The sequence below is a fragment of the Solea solea genome, chromosome 6 (genome assembly GCF_958295425.1).
Source record: "Solea solea chromosome 6, fSolSol10.1, whole genome shotgun sequence".
Classification (NCBI taxonomy): domain Eukaryota; kingdom Metazoa; phylum Chordata; class Actinopteri; order Pleuronectiformes; family Soleidae; genus Solea; species Solea solea.
Genome location: NC_081139.1, coordinates 9,050,950 through 9,072,473, shown reverse-complemented (window position 1 = coordinate 9,072,473; position 21,524 = coordinate 9,050,950). Strand labels below are relative to the sequence as shown.

At 37.4% G+C, this 21,524-nt stretch overlaps 2 protein-coding genes across 3 annotated transcripts in view; one reads left to right on the top strand and one right to left on the bottom strand.

Moving 5' to 3' along the window:
• The window catches only part of cenpp (centromere protein P), a 69,161-nt gene that overhangs the window by 24,206 nt on the left and 23,431 nt on the right, over positions 1 to 21,524 (bottom strand). The gene's annotated exons all lie outside the window — the stretch shown is intronic.
• On the top strand, positions 1,043 to 8,109 carry aspn (asporin (LRR class 1)). Its single transcript, XM_058631433.1, has 8 exons — positions 1,043 to 1,381; positions 3,256 to 3,569; positions 4,758 to 4,870; positions 6,067 to 6,280; positions 6,793 to 6,903; positions 7,031 to 7,124; positions 7,228 to 7,366; positions 7,451 to 8,109. Exons 2-8 carry the CDS (start codon positions 3,302 to 3,304, stop codon positions 7,649 to 7,651), a joined length of 1,140 nt encoding a protein of 379 aa, XP_058487416.1. The 5' UTR covers positions 1,043 to 1,381; positions 3,256 to 3,301; the 3' UTR covers positions 7,652 to 8,109.

Genomic DNA, 21,524 nt, shown 5'->3' with positions numbered 1-21,524 from the left:
TGACTCCGATGGTAATATGTATCACCTTAGGTCAGTATGACATTCAGCACATTTTCTAATGTGGGGCAAGACAGTCAGTTGTTGTTGAGTCCTGTCTCTAGAAATGAGTATCAGTACTTGCAACAAATCTGTCGTGCATGTGTTCCTTACGTCTTTATTTAGAGATAATAAGAGCGTTAACAGATACGCAGTCGCTGTATTTGGCACCTGGGCTATGAAGGGAGAACTGTCACTGCTGAATAACTTTGGAGAACTAAAGACTGATGAACTGAGAACTGGAGATGTTCAGTAAATTCCTATTCACACATGTTTCATGTAAACAATTGCTGGATATTCTGCCACACAGTTGGTATGAATGAAAATAAAATATACAGGGAGTGTTGCCTTCATTAATGTGGTTGTCTTAAAAAATGTATTTTGCCACAGCTAAATCATTTAAATTAACTAATGAGTTCATGAACATCTGCAAATGCTTTTGTTTAAAAAAAAAAAAAAAAAAAAAAAAAAACCTCAAAAGACTGGAATAAATAAATAAAAAAATATACATTTCCTTTCAGTGCTTGCAATGTCTTTGTATGTTGTCATCTACTGTAAAATAATAATAATGAATAGATAAGCAAGTACAGCTACTACCTGAAGGCAAGTATCTCTTCATTTCAAACATCATCTTCCTCTCATTGATGTTTATCTAAACATACCATAGACCAGTGGCAGTTTTTTTAGGCAAGTCAGTTTCTATCAAACAGCCAGATGAAGAAATTCATTGAACACGACAGATGGCATCATCCTAAAATTCCTTGCAATGCCAGCCACCTCCATCCTGACTTTTAAAGTTTCATTGACAAAATCCAGAGTGTCCTTATTCAAGAGTCCCACACTTCTTGTTCAACACGGTGCCAACAGGCTTCAGTGTAAAAAACGTTCATGCTGATGAAGAACATTTGATATGGAAACTAGCCACAGAGGGAGGGGAGGTGACAGACCTACCAGAGTGTTCTGTATAAAGACTTCAAGGTTTCAGGAGCCTCAACTTAACTATTCTGGCATCACTTTAAAGCCCCTGATGAAAAGCACATGACTAACATCCCAACAATGCTTTTTCAAATCTAGTCCCTGAGATCTGCAGATGGTGTGATCTCAGAGAGTCAAGAGCTCTTTGCTGAAACTGAACTTCTCGCTCTTACAGCAGAGGTTTTCCATCGGTGGGGGTGTTTGGGGGCTTTTTTTTTTTTTTTTTCCTGGAGAGAGGATGATGCTGTTGCCTGTTCACTGGAAATGTATTGACTGAGGATCCAACTCTCAGCCTTCCAGCTGGACCCCGCTGCTGCTCTGCTTACTGCGTGGGGTTTAAAGCAGGACACAAACACACCTGACAGCTAAGGTAGGACACACCCTAGACACATCAACAAAACACCCTTTTAACATTCTTGCTTGCATGATACATCTAGTATATTTTATTTACATAGAATGCAGCATCTTTGTCGTGTTGAGGTCTACCACCAGACTTCTGCTGGGTGCATTAAAGCTGGTGAAGGTGTTTAATTACAACTTGAAAATCTTCATTTCATTTATAGTGGAGGGAGAAGTGGTGTTTTTGAGTTAGTTTGATCAGAAATTGCATGCAAACTATACCGCTCAACAGCATAAATCAGAAATAATGTTGATGAGTCTATGGATCATGTTTTATTTTAACTTTATAATGGCAAAAATCAAAAGATAATGAGGAATTAATAGTTGCTGAATAGTTGTTTTTTAGAGAATGCAGTGGTTTTCCTGGAGTCTTAGTTTAAGCGGATTTCATTTGACAAAATTGCTTAGCAATTTTCCATGAAAGATGGTCACAGTCATTGCAAGCCTTAAATACAAACACATGAGAGAAACTATGAGAGATACCTCAAACCAGACAGATATTTGCAAATCTGAGTATATTATATACACTGAGTATAGTGTATTAACCAATACATTTAATAATGAATTATCATTATTAAATCATCATTATCATCAATTATCATCATCATCAATAATCATTTAATTATTTATTACTATTTTTAAAGGAAGCATTATCACCATGCAAAGTATTCTCTTGTTATAGCTTATATAAGGTTGAGAATTGCCATTTTTGGATTTTGGACTGAGCAGATACAATAAAACATCTGAAATGATGAAGTGATGTGAAGATCTACGGTCCTGATTAACACAGAACTGGAAGTTTTACTCTTAAAAAGACAACATTTGAACTAACTGAATACTAAACTAATAAAAATATGCGTAATTCTAAGTGGAAGGAACATGTATTTAAGTCCTGATAGTAGTAGCAAGGATCAGAGACCGATCACTTCCCCTGGTTTTGATACTGCAAGTCTCTGGAGTGCTATATAAAAATACAACTATATGATAATTATCAAACTACTGCTTGCAAACAAACAAGAAAATATACATCAAGAATATAGCTCATTTTGTGTTAAATATGCATATGTGTAAGCAAAGAGTCTTGGTTGAGAGGAAGGGTCTGAACAGGGAGGTATTTGCTGTCGCAGCAGGATCCTCGACCACCACCACATAGTTGTGGGTGGACTGAATGCTCAACTTGAGGGCTTAGAATCCATCAAGATTACCAGGAGCACACAAGCAGACAATCTCAGCCTGTCTCTGCTTGCTGTGTGAATATGTAATTGAGGAAGATATATGAATCATTTTGTGAATCACCACAGATGGTGAATAGGTGAGAGCTGGAGAAACATTGATGTTGGCTGCAAGACTCCATTTCCAGTAGATGTTTTCAGTGCTTCACGGAAATAACGGTATAAAAAAGAGCAGCACTTAGTGAAACGGATAGCTCCTGGAACTCTGCATAATTGTGAATTTGTGTGTGAGACTTCAATGTGTCATAGATAAAGGCTATTTCATTAATGTATGGATTAGAATTAACATTGAGAGAGACCCAAAGCTGAAAAATGTTGATTGTGGTTGGAGCCAAAGAGACAAACTTTGTGATGGATTTAAACATTTATGTAGTAACTCATACATGTCCAAGGTTACCAACTTGCACAGGCTTCTGAATAGTGCCACTGTGTGCTACAGCCAGAGAAATTTTCAGTTTAAAGTTTGATTGGGTCATTGTGGACAGTCACTACAGGTTTCTGCATTTCTGTCAATGTTGGAATAAAACTGCAGGAACAACAACATTGCACTGTTCCTCAGTGCCATGACAGCATCTGGTCTGAGAGGTAAACCAACCTCTGTTTTGTTGTACAGCTTTTCCTAGTTTGCTGTTCCACTGACCAGCCTTTCAACAAAAACCATGAGGGTCTTCCTCCTGCTTTGCCTGTTGGCATTAGGCAATGCCAAACCCTACCAGCCAATTAACATCATGGACTTAATGAAAAACTATGACATCATGATGGCTGATTCAGATGACAATGATGATGATGGCGATGACAACGAATTAAACGATGAAGACGACGACAACGACGACGACGATGATGACAAGGATAATTTTGATGATGAAGATGAGAACTGTCCAACTGGTTGCCATTGTTCACCCAGAGTGATGCAGTGCTCAGACCAGGGTAAGAATGTCACAGTATACAAACGAACGCAATACCGCAGATACTGGGTAATTTTTTTTGGAAATCTTGGAACATTTATATATACTGATTGAGTCTGTGTTTAATGTAAAAAACACTTTTTGACAAATAGTCCAGAGTGTAATAATTAGTTACTTCTGATGGTAAGATTCCAAACTGCTACTAATGGAGGACTCCTCCGCTCAACCCTCCCTTTCCCAAGCATGTCAGGGAACTACCGCAGCCATTTCATATCAGAAAGCATATTAACACTGTTTCACAACTCTGTCTATTCTTCTTCACTGGATTATGCATCAGATTTCTGTGGGAGGAGCTTCTCCCTCATGCATTATACGGTTGTGCTTCAAAATATGAATCGCAGATCAGTTTGGGCTCCAGAGACATGCAAGCAGGACAGCAGTGTTTTTTCCATGTTGTTAATCAAATAATGTGCTCATGGCTTCTTCAGAATATTGTGGGCTTTTCTGGGATTGTTGCATATTGCATATAAAGTTTTTAGGCATTTTGTCATAAACAGCAACTGACATTAGCCAATAACTAACTTATGTATAGACTACTGCTACTCAAAGTCACTGTGATTGCTACACTGGGAAAAAAATCTATGGCACATGCACTTCATACAAACGTGTATTTTGCCAATAATTACTACAGAAAAGGCGAACAGGGTAAAAAAAAAAAAAAAGAAAGAAAAGAAAAAGAAGAGTGCAGCTCCCAGACTCACCTACCCCTGAACCAATGAGGTCACTTAAGCTCCACCTGCCATTTCCATAACCCAGTGTTCACAAAAAGTATTACAAATAACCAAACAAGAGTCAAAACATATGTAAGGTTTGCATTTTTTCAACTCATGATCTCATTTAAATCTTAAATGCAAAATCGTGGGCTAAGAAAATTAGAACCCCAAAAATCTAAAGAATCAGACTTTTTTAAACTAGTATGGTGAAGAGAAAATGGTGGCCCTTAGACTTATCACCACACATGTTCCCCTGAATCAAAGAGACATTATTTTAGACCTGTGATGCTGGACTTTGTTTGAATTAGAGATTCCAAAAGTACTTTTTCACCTCAACATTTCCTATAAACTCTTGCTTTGGATGACAAGTTCTGATTTGTCATTACTTTCAGTTCAACTCTGTGCTTCTAATCAGGCATTTGTGTTTCTGCCAACAGGTCTGATCGCTGTTCCTGAGAAGATCCCTGAGGACACTGTGTTGATAGACCTTCAAAACAATGATATCACTGAGATCAAGGAGAATGACTTTAAAGGCCTCCACAAGCTTTATGTAAGAGGCATTCCATAAATCTCCAGAAGTAGTTTATTTGCACGTTGTAACTAATATCTTAACCACTCTGTGTTTAAATTAGACCTATTCATGACATTAATCCATCAGATGTGAGCAGAATAAGTGCCACACATCTCCTGCTTGAACCTGGGCCCAACATGTGCTGCGAGAAATATAACATTTTAAGAATGAGTAACACTGACGGTAACCTCACAATGTAACTTTGGCACTCTGAAAAACATTAGAAAACATGATATGAGAATTATAGATTATCGGTACAAAAATTGTAGGCATAACATCCGATATTAACCATACATGTCAACCTCATCAAAGTGGTAGACTATCACAAGCATCTTTAGGGTTCATCCTTGAACGTATGTAAATAATTATGCCAATCAATGCAATAGTTTTGTTTTCTAATAGAGGATGGTTTCTCAATCTGGATCAGAAATTATTTTCTGCTTTTACTCTAGAGCACTGTAGGCCAAATCATTCACTTCTTTCCTTAGTCCACTACTAATATGGAAACTGCCACTAAAGCTGAGCAGAGGAAACAGAAGAAAGTGTGAGACCAAGCAGCTCCCCCTTGTGTTCTGTTCTGTTTTCAGCATTGGATACCAGCCTTTCTGCTCAACACATGGCTACCACTGTTGTCTGACAACAAGAGGGGTTGCTGGTTTGTGTCATGGTCCTTACTGATGTTCTCCCTGTGTGTGTGGGTTCACCTTCCACATGTCCAAATTGGACACTCTAAATTTCTAGTGGGTGTGACAGTGAATGGATGATTTGTCTCTATATGTTTGCCCTGCAATGGACTGGCAACCCGTCCAGGGTGTGACCCCACCCTTTGCCCTATGTCAGCTGGGATTGGGAGCCCCTCATGAAGGATAAAGTGGTAGACAATGAAAGGATGAAACCTACTCGGGCTGAATGTGGATTGTTATAGGATTATTGCTAAGGAGTGCAGATTTCAGCTAACGACAGACAAAATAACTTATCATTAATGACAACAAATGTTAAATAAAATGGCTATCAAGCATGAAAGTTCATTGTTGACTTAGGACAAAAGTTTGTTTTACAAGTGATTATCTTGACTCAACTAAGTCTAAACATCAGCATTGATCTACTATAGAAGATGCAACACTCAGCTTGAAACAATTAGGTTCATAGCATTTTGATCCCTTTCCCCACAACAGGGTCTGTTTCTGATTAACAACAAGATCTCTAAGATTCACCCTAAAGCCTTCAAGAACATGGACCATCTCCGATTGTTGTACCTCTCCTACAACCTGCTAACTGAGATCCCTGCAAACCTTCCTCCCAATGTCATCGAGATCCGCTTTCACGAAAACAAGATCAACAGAGTCCAGAAGGATGCATTTAAGGGCCTGAGGAAACTTCATGTACTAGGTGAGACCTTGTTTCAGCAGTATGTATCTATGTATCCATCTAGTATCCAATAAGGCAGTGATTTCCAAACACTGGGTCAGGACCCACAGATGGGTCACAGGAGATTTTCAATTGCATCTCCAAACAATTTTGCTGATATTTCCCAAAATGTTATTGTTAAGATTTACAGTATGTGTAAACGTTTTAAATAAATTGGAAAAATTTAAGATTTAATATACTTTCCACCTCATAGAATTATTCATTTACAATTCAAAATTATATAAGGTGTTATTGATAACGCTGTAGGTTAGTCTCAGCAATTACACCAGACACCCCTCAAACCCCATTGTTTTATTTAATGGCATTTGGCAATGCTATGAAAAAAATCAATGTATTCTTGAAAGGACTTTCATTATACAGTATTTACAACCATGAGGGGTTCCGATTTAGAATCATATTATATAAGTGTTCATTACACACATTCTTAGGAGACATAATGGATCAATCCAAATGTTATGTGTTTGTTCAAACAGAGCTGGGTGCCAACCCTCTGGCAAACAGTGGGATTGAACTGGGAGCTTTTAATGGCTTGTCGACTCTGTATATCGGAATAGCGGAGGCCAAGCTAACTGCTATACCAAAAGGTAGAATGACATTTTTTTCTCCTTGAGTCACACAGCTAGTAGTCTACACTTCACTGGACCTCAACTGCTAACATCTGTGATTTAACTATGTAGCTGCTAAATCAGATGATTGCTTTGTATCTCCTAGACTTCCCATCCTCTATCACAGAAATGAGCCTGGACTACAACAAGATCACCAAGGTGGAGGTAGAGGACTTCATCAGATACAAAAACTTGCAGAGGTGAAAACCTAGCACATTTAGATAGACATCGGTAATCCATATATCCATATATAATTCTTTGACTGTTCTTATTTACAAATTATGACACTTGTCTTTTTTGTAGGCTAGGACTAGGTTTTAACCAGATTAAGTTTGTAGAGAATGGCAGCTTTGTGAGCATCCCAAATGTCCGGACGATCCACCTAGACAACAACCGTCTGAAGAAGGTCCCACCTGGCCTCAGTTCACTGCGCTACCTCCAGGTGAGATAACAGACACTGCAACAAACCTGGTACTGATCAGTATATGGAAATTGTGGAAAAATAACAAATCCTCTGTTTGTTCAGGTGATTTTCCTTCATGGAAACAAAATCAGCAGTGTGGGAGTCAATGACTTCTGTCCCACTGGGTCCAGTGTCAAGAAGAACCTGTATACAGGCATCAGTCTGTTCGCCAACCCTGTTAAGTACTGGGACATCCAGCCAGCTACCTTCCGCTGTGTAACTGGACGAAGAGGTGTACAGCTCGGAAACTTCAGAAAGAAGTAGGGGGTTTAAAGAAAAGGAGGAGTTCTAGAAAATAAAAATGGAGAAGTGCCAATATCCATGTTACACAGTATACAAAAAACATGAATCTCTTCATTGAAGCATTAGCTGGTCAGGAAATAGGAAGATTTCATGACACTGTCATGTTGTTGAATAATTGTACATGTTCTAAGCCAAGAAGAGAAAACTAGTTTGGATGTCGATTCTGATAATGCCTATTCAACCATTAACTAAAACTATGTGAAAAAATACTCAGCTATAGACGGCCTATGGGGGGCTGGAGAGTACAACATGAATGGCTGTATATTATAATGATGATTACAACAAGCTCTTGCATGAATACTTGTATTGATATAGGGCCCGGTCTATTTGTGTGAGCCGATCAATCCTAGCTCACCCTGGTTACCTTCAGAGCAAAATCACCCATGAATGGCATTACATGCATAAGCCTCAGAAGAGCAGCACTCCCGTTGTAGCTCAAAATTAAACTGACTTCAATCGCAACAAACAAAATGTATCTTTTTTCTTACTTAATAAATATCATATTTATTTCTCTTTTTTTTTTAAGTTGAGACAGTGAAATCACTTCCAGTCAGAGCTTTAGCCTAAAATTCCTTTAAACTAAAACATATTTCCTTACAGTCATTGGCTGTCTTCATGTGGATGTTTTATATTATCTCATTGCATGTCTCTATTGTTTTTATTTGAAAGTTGAAAGCTACTTACTAGTCTGGGTAATACCTTAACGTTAAAGTTTCATCTGCAGGGTTAGGGATTATCTGTAACAAATCAAAATTTAACCCTAGCAGTATGTTTGTTTTAATAACCTTTAATAAAATGAACCACAATTGATTTTGATGTAATTGTTGATGTAGACAAACTTGTCCCTGTTGCCTTAATTTTCCTCATCTGCAATGGTGCTATATTTATTTAGTATGTCATGAAATAAACTTGGAACACCCCTCCCCATCCCTCCAGACTTTTTTTTTCTCAGTAAAAGTAGGTTCAAGTTGACCTAACATTTGATTTTATTTTACAGCTTTTCAGTCTTTCATATTACATGTCATATTATCTTATACTATAAGGATTGTGGTTAAGATATGTTAATGCTTATTATAATTTTTGATTTACTGTGTAAATTAAAGGTTTAAACCCAAAGATTAGAAATCCCTGTTTCTAATAACAAACTGGCAATTTTGTGTTTAGATAAATTTTAATTTGACCTCAAACTTAAAGTCTTATGAGGATTACATTATTTATCATAACAATTATTGGTGATCAATCTTTGATTGGCTAATAAATTAATTAGCTTACATTTCAGCTGTGCCTCAACTCTATCTAATTTCTTCAAAGTGATTACTTTGAACATCCTGTAGGGGGTGGTATCTGCTGGGAAAGATGAGTGAAGCAATCCCCCCTATACACCAGCAGACGTCACTAGAGGTCTAGATTGATCCAGAGAAATTCAATCGCCAAACTGTGGCGATTGAAGTAATTTATTTTCTTTTTTCCCTTTATTATTTATATGTAGATTGAAACATTATATATGGATTTTATACTTTATACTGAGAAATTTTGTCTTCCGAGAAGTTCCACGAAATGGTGTTTAAACCTAAAATGTGTTCATGTTTTACAGTTGAATAGTTCACTTTTATTCAATTTATCATCATCAATATATTCATCTGTTGTGCTGTTAGAGAAGCCCAAACCTGTATTGATGTAACTGCCATTTGGGGACAGAGCAACAAGCTTGTACGTTATCATTTAAAGTTCATGTAACAAGTGTTGCTTGGTGTTCACTAATATTGTGATGAGTGAGTCATTTATACATTCACTGAATCAATTAAATTTTACTGACAGCCTGAATTCAGAAATCACAGTTTAGAAATCCTCAGTTTACAATGTGTACATGTAGCAACATCCTCTGTCCTTGGACCCATTGTTACTGGTTTCTTCCATTTTTTTTTTTTTTTTAATGGAAAATTTAGAAATGGTAGAAAGCCCACGAAGAACCACAGAGGAATCCCTCTTCTTGAGTAGACAATATTAAACAGCAAGTTCTCAAACTTTTTATACCAAGAACCACAAGGAGTCACTGCTTTCCTTAATGTGATGTCAAAGGAATACACTGTTTGTAATGGACATAAAGGCATAGAATTTAACTACTGTCCAACAAATTCAAGTGCTCATTGGACTGGTTGTTAATGCTTCAAGATATATGTTGTCTCCCAACACTAGACCCATTCTAGCCTTGCTGACAGAAATAACAGAAAACACACACGCACGCGCCCACACACACACACACACAGGAATGATGAATGTGATGAAACCAATGTGAAAACGTGACTGGCCGAGTGTGTTTTCTTTGCCCTCTCTGTCTCAGTTGAAGGCCCCTGTTTGACAGCAGTCTATTCCCAGCAGACTCTGAGACACTCAACAGCTGCCATCAGCCTTCATCATATCTGCCTTTACCTGAAATCAATACCTAAAGTCGACAAAAATGGGAATGGTGCACAGATCAGCATTAAGTTAGTGCTGTGGATGTTTTGCTGCTTAACTAGTATGTCTTTTATAGAAATGAAGACTCATTGCGCTGTGAGAGGGGTGGAGGGGAGTGCTCTCTCTCGCTCACTCTCTCTCTAGGAAACATATGGAACAGATCTACTGGTTGGCCAGGCCTTGTTCTGCCACGTCTCACAGCCACACACACACACACACACACACACACACACACACACACACACACCCCACACCCCACACATACAGAAAATGGTCCTAGCTTCAGCACTGCACATACCCTTGCTTTAATCTACATGTACTATCTTCTATTGTACCCATATCATCCTGCCTCCCATCTTGCCTTCATCCCACTTCTCTACATCTAAGAGGACTGTTTGAAATGTTAGACTGTCAGAAAACTAAACAGATGGATGGTACTGTATAAGGATGGTTTGGATGTTAAAGAAGAGCACAGAAGGAAAGGCCTCCAAAACATGAACAATGACTCTGTTGTGATCAGTTACTTTTTCTACTGACACATGACAAAATTGACCAGTTTAAGAATCACTTTAGCATCAGCACTGAATCGTCGAGGCCCACATACTTAGAAAAGCCAAGATATCAATCATATCTGGAAGTGTGGTATCCATTAAAAGGTCATCTACTCTTTACATTTACCTCCTATCCTCTTTCTTCACCGACTCCTCCTCATCAGGTTTCAGTCTGTTCTTTATGAAGTCAGAAGCTGCTTGTGAATCCATGATGTGTGGATTTATTGTCTTCTCAGGAACACGTCCACTCTTAAGGTCATTAAACTGCCTGAGGAGATAAATCAGTTGTACCTCTGCACTTTCAACTCAAGAATACCGAATACAGATCACTTTTCCCTATCCTTTTCCTCTTCTACATCCTTCACTTTCCTAACATCTTCTCATCAAGGACCTCTTCCTGCATTAGCCAAAAATCAGAGCATAAAGCTAAAGAGCTAAATAGACCATGCTTATGTCATAGCCTTCGTTGACTACTTCACCTCCATAATTGAATAGCTTTCATTATATTATTGATGTTCTGGCTGCATAATATGCCATTGTTGTTTTAACATCACCATTGGGATGTATGTTATACTCATATCACAGGACCTGCACAGTCAAGTATGGCAAATTGACTCAGACATACAGTATCTCATACAACACCTTTTTTGCTACTTAAACCAAAAGGAAAACTGACATGGTTCATATTATCCATGACTAATCTTCAAGAGAAGTCTGATAAAACATTATCTATGTCATGACATGCAGACTCTGCATGTATGGCAAGGAAACTACCATTCTCAAACAACCAAAGCAGGCCCTGCTCTCCCTCAAGTTGTCATCAACAACCAGAAAACAGGTAAGAAATAGAGAAAAAATGAAAAGCAACATATGATTACGTGGAGATTGAATCTATTACAGCAATAGAAAAGATATAAAAAACATGCAATCCATATTTGTAATATTTATATATATTATAAATATTATAATATTTTTTTTCAAATGGTGCAGCCCAATTTCACGAGATAGAAGTCTATAAATATAAATACAACTATGGTTCAAACTTAGATGATTAAGTCTGGATTAGTATCAGACAGGAAGGCTGGTTCCAAAGTTCAAAATCCAGTCAAACATAACGACCCAACATTTAACTGACAGTAGAAGAGGTTTTGTTTTCAATCTTGGCTGCTTTTTTGAAGTGGTTGAAAAACAAGACTCAATCCTGCTGAAATTGAATTTGATCATGATTAGGTATTTGGTGTCCAGAGAGTCAGAAACATTTTCCATCAAAAAAATGTTGGAAGAAACATTGGGATTTTACAGTTTGTCATTTTAAACATTATCTTATGACATGTTTGTCTTCAGAGGATGCAGTGAATGATCTTGATTATGCTGTGAGCGTGGAAGAAGCTGGTCAGAGCAAGAGAAGGCAGAGAGGGGGCTCAGGTTTCTAGACTATAAACTGAGGATAAAGTGGCCAATGGTAGAGCCATTAAGCAAGAGAGGACTACTGCTCTCAGCCACAACTCTGATCCTAAAACCTCATCAGTCACCTACTTACAACTCAGTGATGAATTCAAGGCTACTGAAATATCACACCACCTTGTAACTCTCACTGACTTTCCATTAAGAACAGTGTCAAAGTTTCCTTTTCATACTTCCACTACTACTTATATCCACCAATTAAAATACTTCAAATGGTCAAATAGATTAAAGGAACAAATGTGAAGCCGATACTTTAACTACAATAAAAACGTCCACTATCATCTGCAATCTGAGTTAGCAACTCACCTGCCACCACTTCAGGTGCAACCTGTAGAGTTAATTCTTCACTTCACAGTTTAGCTTCTACTTTCTACTAGTTTTAGTAAACATTTAGTACCATAACAAAAGTTGGGAGAAATCCTACTAATTATCTATTTGTGTACAGTTCACAGACATGCCTGCAATCAATGATAACAGGTACCTTGCAAAAGCACATCAGGAAAAGTCAGTGCATCTTCTGTAGCTGAATGGCAGTTATTTACAATTTGTGCAGGAAGAAAAGATATATGCACCACAACAGCTGAATTAAGTTAGTCTAACAACAGCATTTTCCGAAACTTTAACAGAACAGGTCCAGTATGAATGAATAATTTGATCACAATTCAACTGATTTGTATGCATCGTAAAGATTTGCTCCAACATAATCTGAGTCCAGCAAAAAATCCAAAAGTACTATTGACCAATACAACCATGACCACTACCTTAAGTCCTTCATCCCAGAGACCAACCATCAATCTGTAAACTAAGGCAGCACCTTCAGGCAATGACCATGGAACTTTAACTATTTATCATTGTCCTTTAAATTGCATTGTTTGCACTTCAACTTGTGCATACATGGGGCCACACAAGAGCACCATTTAGAATTACTTATTTCTTCTGTCGTCAGACACTGTCCTCTGTTGTTTATTCCTTTATTGTAACTTATACATACTTATGTTTGTAAATATGTTTCATGTTTCTGCTGTTGGATTATTGATCAAGGTAAAATCAAAACTTGTTTTTTTCTGTGTTCACTGTTGCTCCTGTAAACATGTAATTGAACACCCATTTTAAAATCATAAAAGAACCTTACTGGTATAAGTTTCACACAGTCTCCCCAGACGTCTGTGGACCCTGTCTGAGAAGAATCCAACGCATTGAGATGCCTATATCACAGCAAGGAAACTCTCAAAAGTTGGAGAAAATTAGACAGTCTGTAAGCTCTCATTCAACACACATTCAGTGTCCCAACACACACACACACACACACAACTGAAACATAGACAACCAACTCATCTAGAGCAGAGCCAAGGCTAAATGAGGCCAGTGAAATTAAAATGTTTAGAGGTGAAGACTGAAAGGCCTGTTTGTTCCTGTGAGAGAATTCCAGCAGTGATGCTTTCTCCAGAGAAAAGACTGACATGAAAAATGAGCAACAAGGACACCACGCCAATTTCTGTCTGGCTATGGGGTGGAAAAACCTGGCCTATAACTAATGTGTGTGTGAGACACAGTGTGTGTATGTATGTACAAGAGAAAGAAAGAAAGAAAGAAAGAAAGAAAGAAAGAAAGAAAGAAAGAAACTGGGTGAGAAAGAAAAAAAGAGTACAGATAGAACTGAGATCATCAAAACAGTCAAACATCTAAGGTAAAAGTAATAAAGTTGTTCACCAATTAAAACTCATTTGCTTCACACGTTAATTAGAAAGTTGACTTTTGACCATAAAGCCAGCTGAATTAATACAGTCTTACAAACATTTGCAATCAATTAACAATAATTATATGATATGCTTATTGTGGAAATGTTTCATGGACAGAAACTACAGCCACTTGTTGCAAATAACTGTAGATCAGAACTTTGAGTGTGTGCAGTAATGTTAAAAGCTATGTGAATGACAAACTTCACTAAACACTGTATAGTACTTACTTAATCAATATGGTCATAAATGATATGTAATAGTGATAACCTTGACAAGTAGAGTGATTTAATAACTTCTATCAGGAATGCAGAACATTATATATTTCTGTTATAAGCAACCAAGTGGTGCCAGCAATAATTATTCAGGATGGGCATTATTTTCAAATAATAAAATCAGTTTGTAAAAACAATAAAGTATGCCCCATTATCAGGCACTGCTAAAAACATGCACGTGTGAGATTAGATGCTTGTGCAAACAGGAAAGAAGCCAAAAACTGAATGTGAAACTCAACCAAAAACAAACCCAAACAATCAAAGTCAAATTGTAAGGTTTTTAGGTGAAATCCTTTGAACACACCTTTGCTCTCTCCCGCTCTCTTTGTGACTTACTAGACTAACTTAAGTTGGCAGATTTTATTTGTCCACTACCAACATATATTGATTGTAATTGTTTATGTACAAGCTGTATGAGTGTGAATGTAAGTTCAATTTTGGGCACAAGTAGTGTACATGAATTGCATTGTATGTTTCATGCAATGACAATAAAGTAATATTACAGTTCATCTGTAGCTGCATGTGTTCTCAAATATGCACCTTTTTTTCCCCTCACATAATCCAGAAAAGAATAATTGTGACTGATACTTGTGTTATTCCTTTTGTGATATCATCAGTTACCTTATAAGTACAGTTTAAAATTAGGGTTAGGCTCCCAAGAACAACTCATTCAAAAATACAATCTACGCTGCACATTGTACAGTCCTCAGAAAAACACCAGCCAAGTTGGAAGTTGATTGAATGAGCAGTTGTTGAAAGAATCAACAGGTAATATTTTTATTAGCAGAATAGAGTTTAAATTAGTTTCCTATGATGTTTCCAACTGCATTTCAGTGAATACATAAAGATATTAAAGATATTTGCCTACAATGTTTTTTTATACATCTCCAATTAAGGAGAGCAGAAATGAGACAGACAGAAAGACAAGGACAGACCTATAGTCGTAGATAGAATCACAGACAGTTATTTTAGCCAGCAGCAATCTTAAAGCCAGAGTTTTTGAAGAGCAGTCCAACAAAAATAGATTTTATCCAGATGGAGTCTACAGCTGAGGAGACAGTCATGTTCTCCTCATCACAATTAGCACTGGGGGAAACATTCATAACCACAATTTCTTATTAAAGACACATAATTACATTAACATGGAAACTTCCCAGAATCCCCCTGCCTCCACAAATGCATGAAAAATACATTTACTTTAACCACAAACAATAATATAGATGAACTGTAACTGTAGTAAGGAGAAGACAGGGTAAGCTACTGTACCACTGGAAAAGTATGATTCATCTGCTGAAAGGACAATATATAATTTTTACAGTCCAACATTGTACTGCACATCAGTCCACCCCAGAACCTGGGAGCATAGAACAGATCCAATAAACACCTGAAGTTCATGACGCTTTAGTATTCCAAACAGCACTATTTCCCACTGCACTATTTCAAAGTCAGTTTTCAGAAAAATAACTGGTAACTGCTTTGTTAATTGAATAATCACTGACAAAAATACTAAACATTATTTCAATCTGGTGTCCCAGTCGCCAGACAACACAAACATTTGAGGCCTCTGTGTTTAGGGTAAACTCAAAATCTGGCTGTGCGTTAGCTGAATATTCTTTTAAACCCACTACAAGATCTATTTGTTCTTAAGAGAACTGGATACATTTTTATAAACGATTTACTTGAAAAAGGCAGCAATAGTTCATGCGTCCTCTTCCTCCATCTGTCCTGGTGACAGATTAAGTTACCATTAGTAAAACCACTATCCAACCAGATACCACCTAAATGGAAACCAGTCAACAAATAATACTCTACATGTGTCCCATAACGATATGGTCTAGCAACTAACGATTATTTTCATAATCAATATATCTGTCGATTATTTTCCTGATTAATCCATCCACCTAATTAAAATCCACCGATTAATTAATCCACCTAAAACTGAAAAATCTTGTAAGCGATCCTATAAAAATAATCCCCTTTACCCTGAATAATTCCATTAACAAAGATTTATTTAATTTTCAGCAGCTTCACATCCAACAATTACGTATAGTACCTGAAAACACATGTTGATCCGTGCACCATCTGTTTCATCTCTCAGCAAGATCCAACCAACACATAATGCCTTCAGGCTGTAAGTCTTTTTATTCAAACTGATAAAGATGGTAATTGCTCAGCCTGAGAACAAATGAATCGCTGTCTAAAAGCCTTAAATACACAAGAAGGTCACTAGGATAATCAAGGGCTAGACTGTGAAAGAATAATATCAAGCATCTAAATTGATCAAAACTCAGTGTGAATCACTTTTGAGCCAAACCTAAACCATCCTTTACTTGTAAGGAGAAGGAAAATGCTGGGACAACAAATTCAGTAGTCATCAGAGAACAGAGAGCATCTATCCAGGACCACCGTAAACTGGAACACAGTCAGCCTATAATACTCTCCGTATGTCTCATTCTGGTTCAGTCCAAATGTTCATGTCTCTACTGACAGTTTAATCAGAACTGGTCTCTTCCAGTCTAGTACCAGCAGGCACTATCACAACGACAATAACACTCAATATAAACAAAATCATTTGCTTTACATCAGAGAGTATGAATATCTATTATTTCAGCTCATTGGAGTTGGTAAACCTACATATTGGGAGGTAGATAGTGTATTGGAACATTTCATATATTAGTGATGTGGACTTCTTGACTTGGTAAACAATCCATAACGAGGCAAGTTTAATGAATACTGGAAGCTGCTTTTTTGTTACTTATTTGCAGCTTTCAGTGCAAAACGTTTGATTATCTCTATAGTTTTGTGCTCATATGACTACACCACTCCCAGAGGACAATCTTAATTATCCTAATACGTGAAAGAGAGTTGTGAGAGCCTTCTTACCCAACTAAAGTCAACATTAACCACTACCATCATACCACTGTTCAGCATTTAAGAGGTGAACAAATATTTATTCTACAATCCATCCATGACGTTTAATAGAAATTTAAACTTTAAGAGTTTATTATGACTGTCAAGGTATCCTGTACTCATTTACATCACAAAGAAAAAGGGCAATCTTCTGAATGTTATTTGAAGATGGTATATGGATTTCAGTATTAACAAAACTAACCCCCCATCCCCAAGACATTTTGTTTTTACCAGTGGATAGCTGAATAAACCTCCAAGCTGGGATAAGAATTTCCAGGCTTGAAGAATTATGAAAGCCTTTTTACAGTATCCAGTTTCACTAATTCTAACAAATGTGTTCACAAATGTAGTCTTGAAAAGTTTAGGAATGCAGTGCATGCATAGAAGCTGCTTTTGCTCGCCAAGCAGTACTGTTGACTGTCTTTGATAGAAAAAAAGAAAGAAAATCTAAATGCAAACTTTATGGACATTCAATGGTGTAATTCACTCTTCTCTTCTCAGCCATTGTAGACATAAGTGGTGGAGAACTAGTCATTTTTTCATTGGCAGTAAATTTCCTTTAAAAATACAAATAACACTTAAGAGTGCTCTTGCAGGTAAAAAAAAAATACTATAAATGGCCTTTAGTAGTAGGAAATCGGACATTGCTCATTTTCAGGAGGTACGTTATTGTCAAAAATAATAAAAAAATATGCTCCCTTTTTCTTTGGAAACAATGAACCATGAACTTTAATGTATTAAATACAATATATCACATGGAAGACATAATTCATGTCATCAAAACAATGCAAGCCTCTCTTTTAACTCAGAGCTCTGGAGGAAAAACAATTTAATAATAAAAAAATGTTGCAGAAATTAAAAACAGAGAGCAATTTGATCTAAAACAGAATTGGTGGTCTCCGTTTGTGGGCTCCATTTATTCTGTTTTAAACATCAGTTCGTTCTCTGATCCTCTGGGACTGAATTCTGAGGCAGAATGCCAGTATGTGAACTGCTGAAATCTCAGCATAAGGAAAACGACTCACACCTACAGTTAACAGGAAAACCGTATACCTCTCCTGAACTGGGGTCTACTTCCAGAAGGAGAAAATAAAACAGTAGACAATAACATAAACCTGAAACTAATTTCATTAACATTGTAAAAACACATTTGTTGGAGAAAGTTCATTTGTTGGGCATCTGAGGGAATTAATCATATTGGCTGATTAGAATTCCACTGTAAGGATGTTAAAACAGATTGTAAATATGACATAATTTTCAGCAGTTGCTGCAAATTAGTAGTATTTAAAGTGGCAAACTGCTTTCTTTACTTCTTTCCTTCCTTCCTTCCATTAGAAGAGATTGAACTTGATAAACGGATTGACAAAAAAAAGAGTTTGACACAAGCCGCTCTTGAATTGCATGTTAATTATCCATCCTTAACAAAGCAGACATTGTAATGCACAAACATGATCAAAATCAAACAATTAACTTTGGTACATAACCTTAATCACATGATGACCCCCTTTAATACCATTTGTAGTATTTCTATAGTGTGATCATGGCAACAATGATTGAGTAGAGCTGGCAGTGAAGGGGCTTGTCATTAGGCGAAATCGACAACTTATTGCTCATATTAGAGGATACAGTTGAAACAGCTAGGGGGATGACTTTTTTGTTTTTCCTGTATCGTCTTTTTGTGCTCAGCACGGCTAGGAGTTATTGATCCACTGCATCATTGTTCCCTTGCCAAATTTTTGCTTATTCAATAAAATTTGTGTTTAATGGGGTACCAGCTCTCCCAGAGTACTGGTTGGCAACCAGTACTGAACACACACAAACCATGTGCAAGAACGATGAGCAGCACTTATCTATGCCTGGGGAGCAACAGGGGATTATGTGCCTTGTTCAGGGTACCCCAGCCTTTTCTGGTTACAAGCCCAATTCCTTTCCTCTTGGTCATGGGCTGCCCTTAACCAACTGAGCTATCGGCTGCGCTGACCCAGGCTTGACTCCACTGCCCACCAGCAACTCCTGAGAATACACATCTGGCTCTTCCCTTGCTGTGCAGGTAGTTTACAATGGGTTAATCAGAGCTTGTTTGTTGAAAACAGCTGTTTATTTTTACTGGAAACACTGTTTATGAGAAACTGAACCAACCAGTAAATTTTCCCAAAAAATATAATCACTCCATAGAGGTACAAAGCTGTGTGAACAATATCTGCAGCTGTGATTCCTCTCCATTTAGTTTATAATGGAGCCTTATAAGTTAACTGAAGGTAGTATTTTTGTGTCAGCCATTTAATTTAAAAAACATGCAACACTCCATTCCATAACAAGTCTCTGAGCTAAAATAAAAACCTTCACTGTCAAGCCTGCACTTGTTGGCTGCAGCCCAGACCTGACGGGTGTAATGTCACGACTAAAACACAAGCCTCTCAGTGGTGGGCTAATACATCATGTCAGACATTAGCCAGAATCACGTTGGTCAAAGCCTAACCAGGTGGTCCACAGTGTCGACATCCACTCCAATGCGCATCTGTGAGTGGAATAACTTCACTGACGTATGTTGTTTTGTCTAGGCTGGTTTCAGTCTGCCATTACGTATGGCCCCTTTACACCTGTTCAAAACCAAGCTCACCATCACACAAATGTTGTCAGAAGAAATATGCCAGAAAAAGTTGTGTTGATGTTATTTATCTCGAGTAGAATGGTGTTTTAAAAAGGCACCCTTAAAAATCTGGGACACATTTTAGAGGGTAACTTAAAAACTGCATTTATATAACAAAACCATCATCTATAATAGCAGAATCTGATTTCCTTTAATGTTTTATGTATGGACACGATATAGGATTTGGATAACTTGTACTACCATCATCATCACCAGAGTGGAAGGGCGGATGGACATTTTGCTGCCTACAGAGCCGACCGCTTTAGGTCTCAGTGTAATTAATAAATAACTACTGATATAACAAATTACATAATTAAATTGGTTTGTGTTGTCCACTATGGTTTGCTGATAATCACAAAATATCATGATCAGCATGAATATAAGCAGATAATGCTCCACGATACATGTGAAGAAAGCCAGCTGAAAAACTAAACATATCCAAGTCACATCATATTTAATTCATATATTTCATCCCTGATGGTGTCTAGGTTTTTCCGTGTTGAGATTAGCTCAACAAGTTTTTTTCAACATCAAAATGTTGGGTTTTTGTGATCATTTATGCATTCTCTGTCTCTCGCTCATGTTCACAGGGACACATGAAGCAAGTCAACATGACAGCGGTTTGTGTTTAGTGTATTGTCGTGGGTGGCTTTCTCTATTGACATTCTTTTATTGTGTAGTGGAATACTCGTGAAACCACCCTGACAGCTAAATTCTGGTATAGAAAAATTAGTGACAGTAAAAACATTCTCCAGTTGCTGGCCCTTTTCCCAGAGTTGTAAAAGTTTAAAGGTGTGCATAATTGCTAACACACCTGTAACAGTCTGGGCTCATGTTCCTTGGATGTTTATATCTGGGCCCCTTTCGTTTTCCTCTCCTCTTGAAGACTGGAATAGTCACATGTTTCCTATTTAAGTGTTTTACTGGTAAACCCCAGTCTTTGCTCATTCACTCTGTTTGTTTATAGAGAAATACTGTCTCTTGACGTTTCACTTTACCATGTCTAGGGACAACACAAAAAAACAGAGGAAATTCTTAGGAGCTGCTCTAGGGAAGCTCAACATCCCTTGATTTGACAACCAAGGTTGATATCAACCTGAGAACAGCTGGCCCTCAGCAGCTGTTAAATACATGGAGTGAACAGATTCTCCTCATTTTTATTACCAAGAATCTCCTGGCCTTTCGGTTCTGGAAACTTCTCCCATGCTTCTCTTTTTGCCAGTTCCAGCAATCCTCTTTTTAATTAATTTCTGGCAGGTTTCTATGTGTTTATTTTCATATTATTTATTCATTTGTCACAGTCTGTACAGTTAATTTCATAACTCTTCTGAAACCCAGGGCCGTAGAGGTCTGATACATATTAAACCATAGCGAAGGCTTGATTAAAAGAGATCAACATCTGAGATATAACTTGTCCAAAATGTTTTCACAACATGTGGGACATGTTCACAACACAGGAATCATTGTTCTTGTTGTAGTTCACTAAGACTGCCGAGAACTGGTTGACCTTTGGAGGCATTTTCAATTTATTCATCAGCCAGTCAAGTCCACTACTATACTAGATTGCACACCACATTTTATTTGACTGGCCTGCCAAACCAGTAAATCTAAGAAGTAGCTGGTTTATATGACTCTGGCCAATATCCAGACCTGATTCTCCTAACATTGCCCTTTAACATGTATAAACACAACGCCCAAGACTGTCGATTGGAGACATGTCAACACCTATTGGATTTTTTTGTTTTAGGGTACAAGCAACTTCCATTCATTTGGACAGCATAAACAAAACAT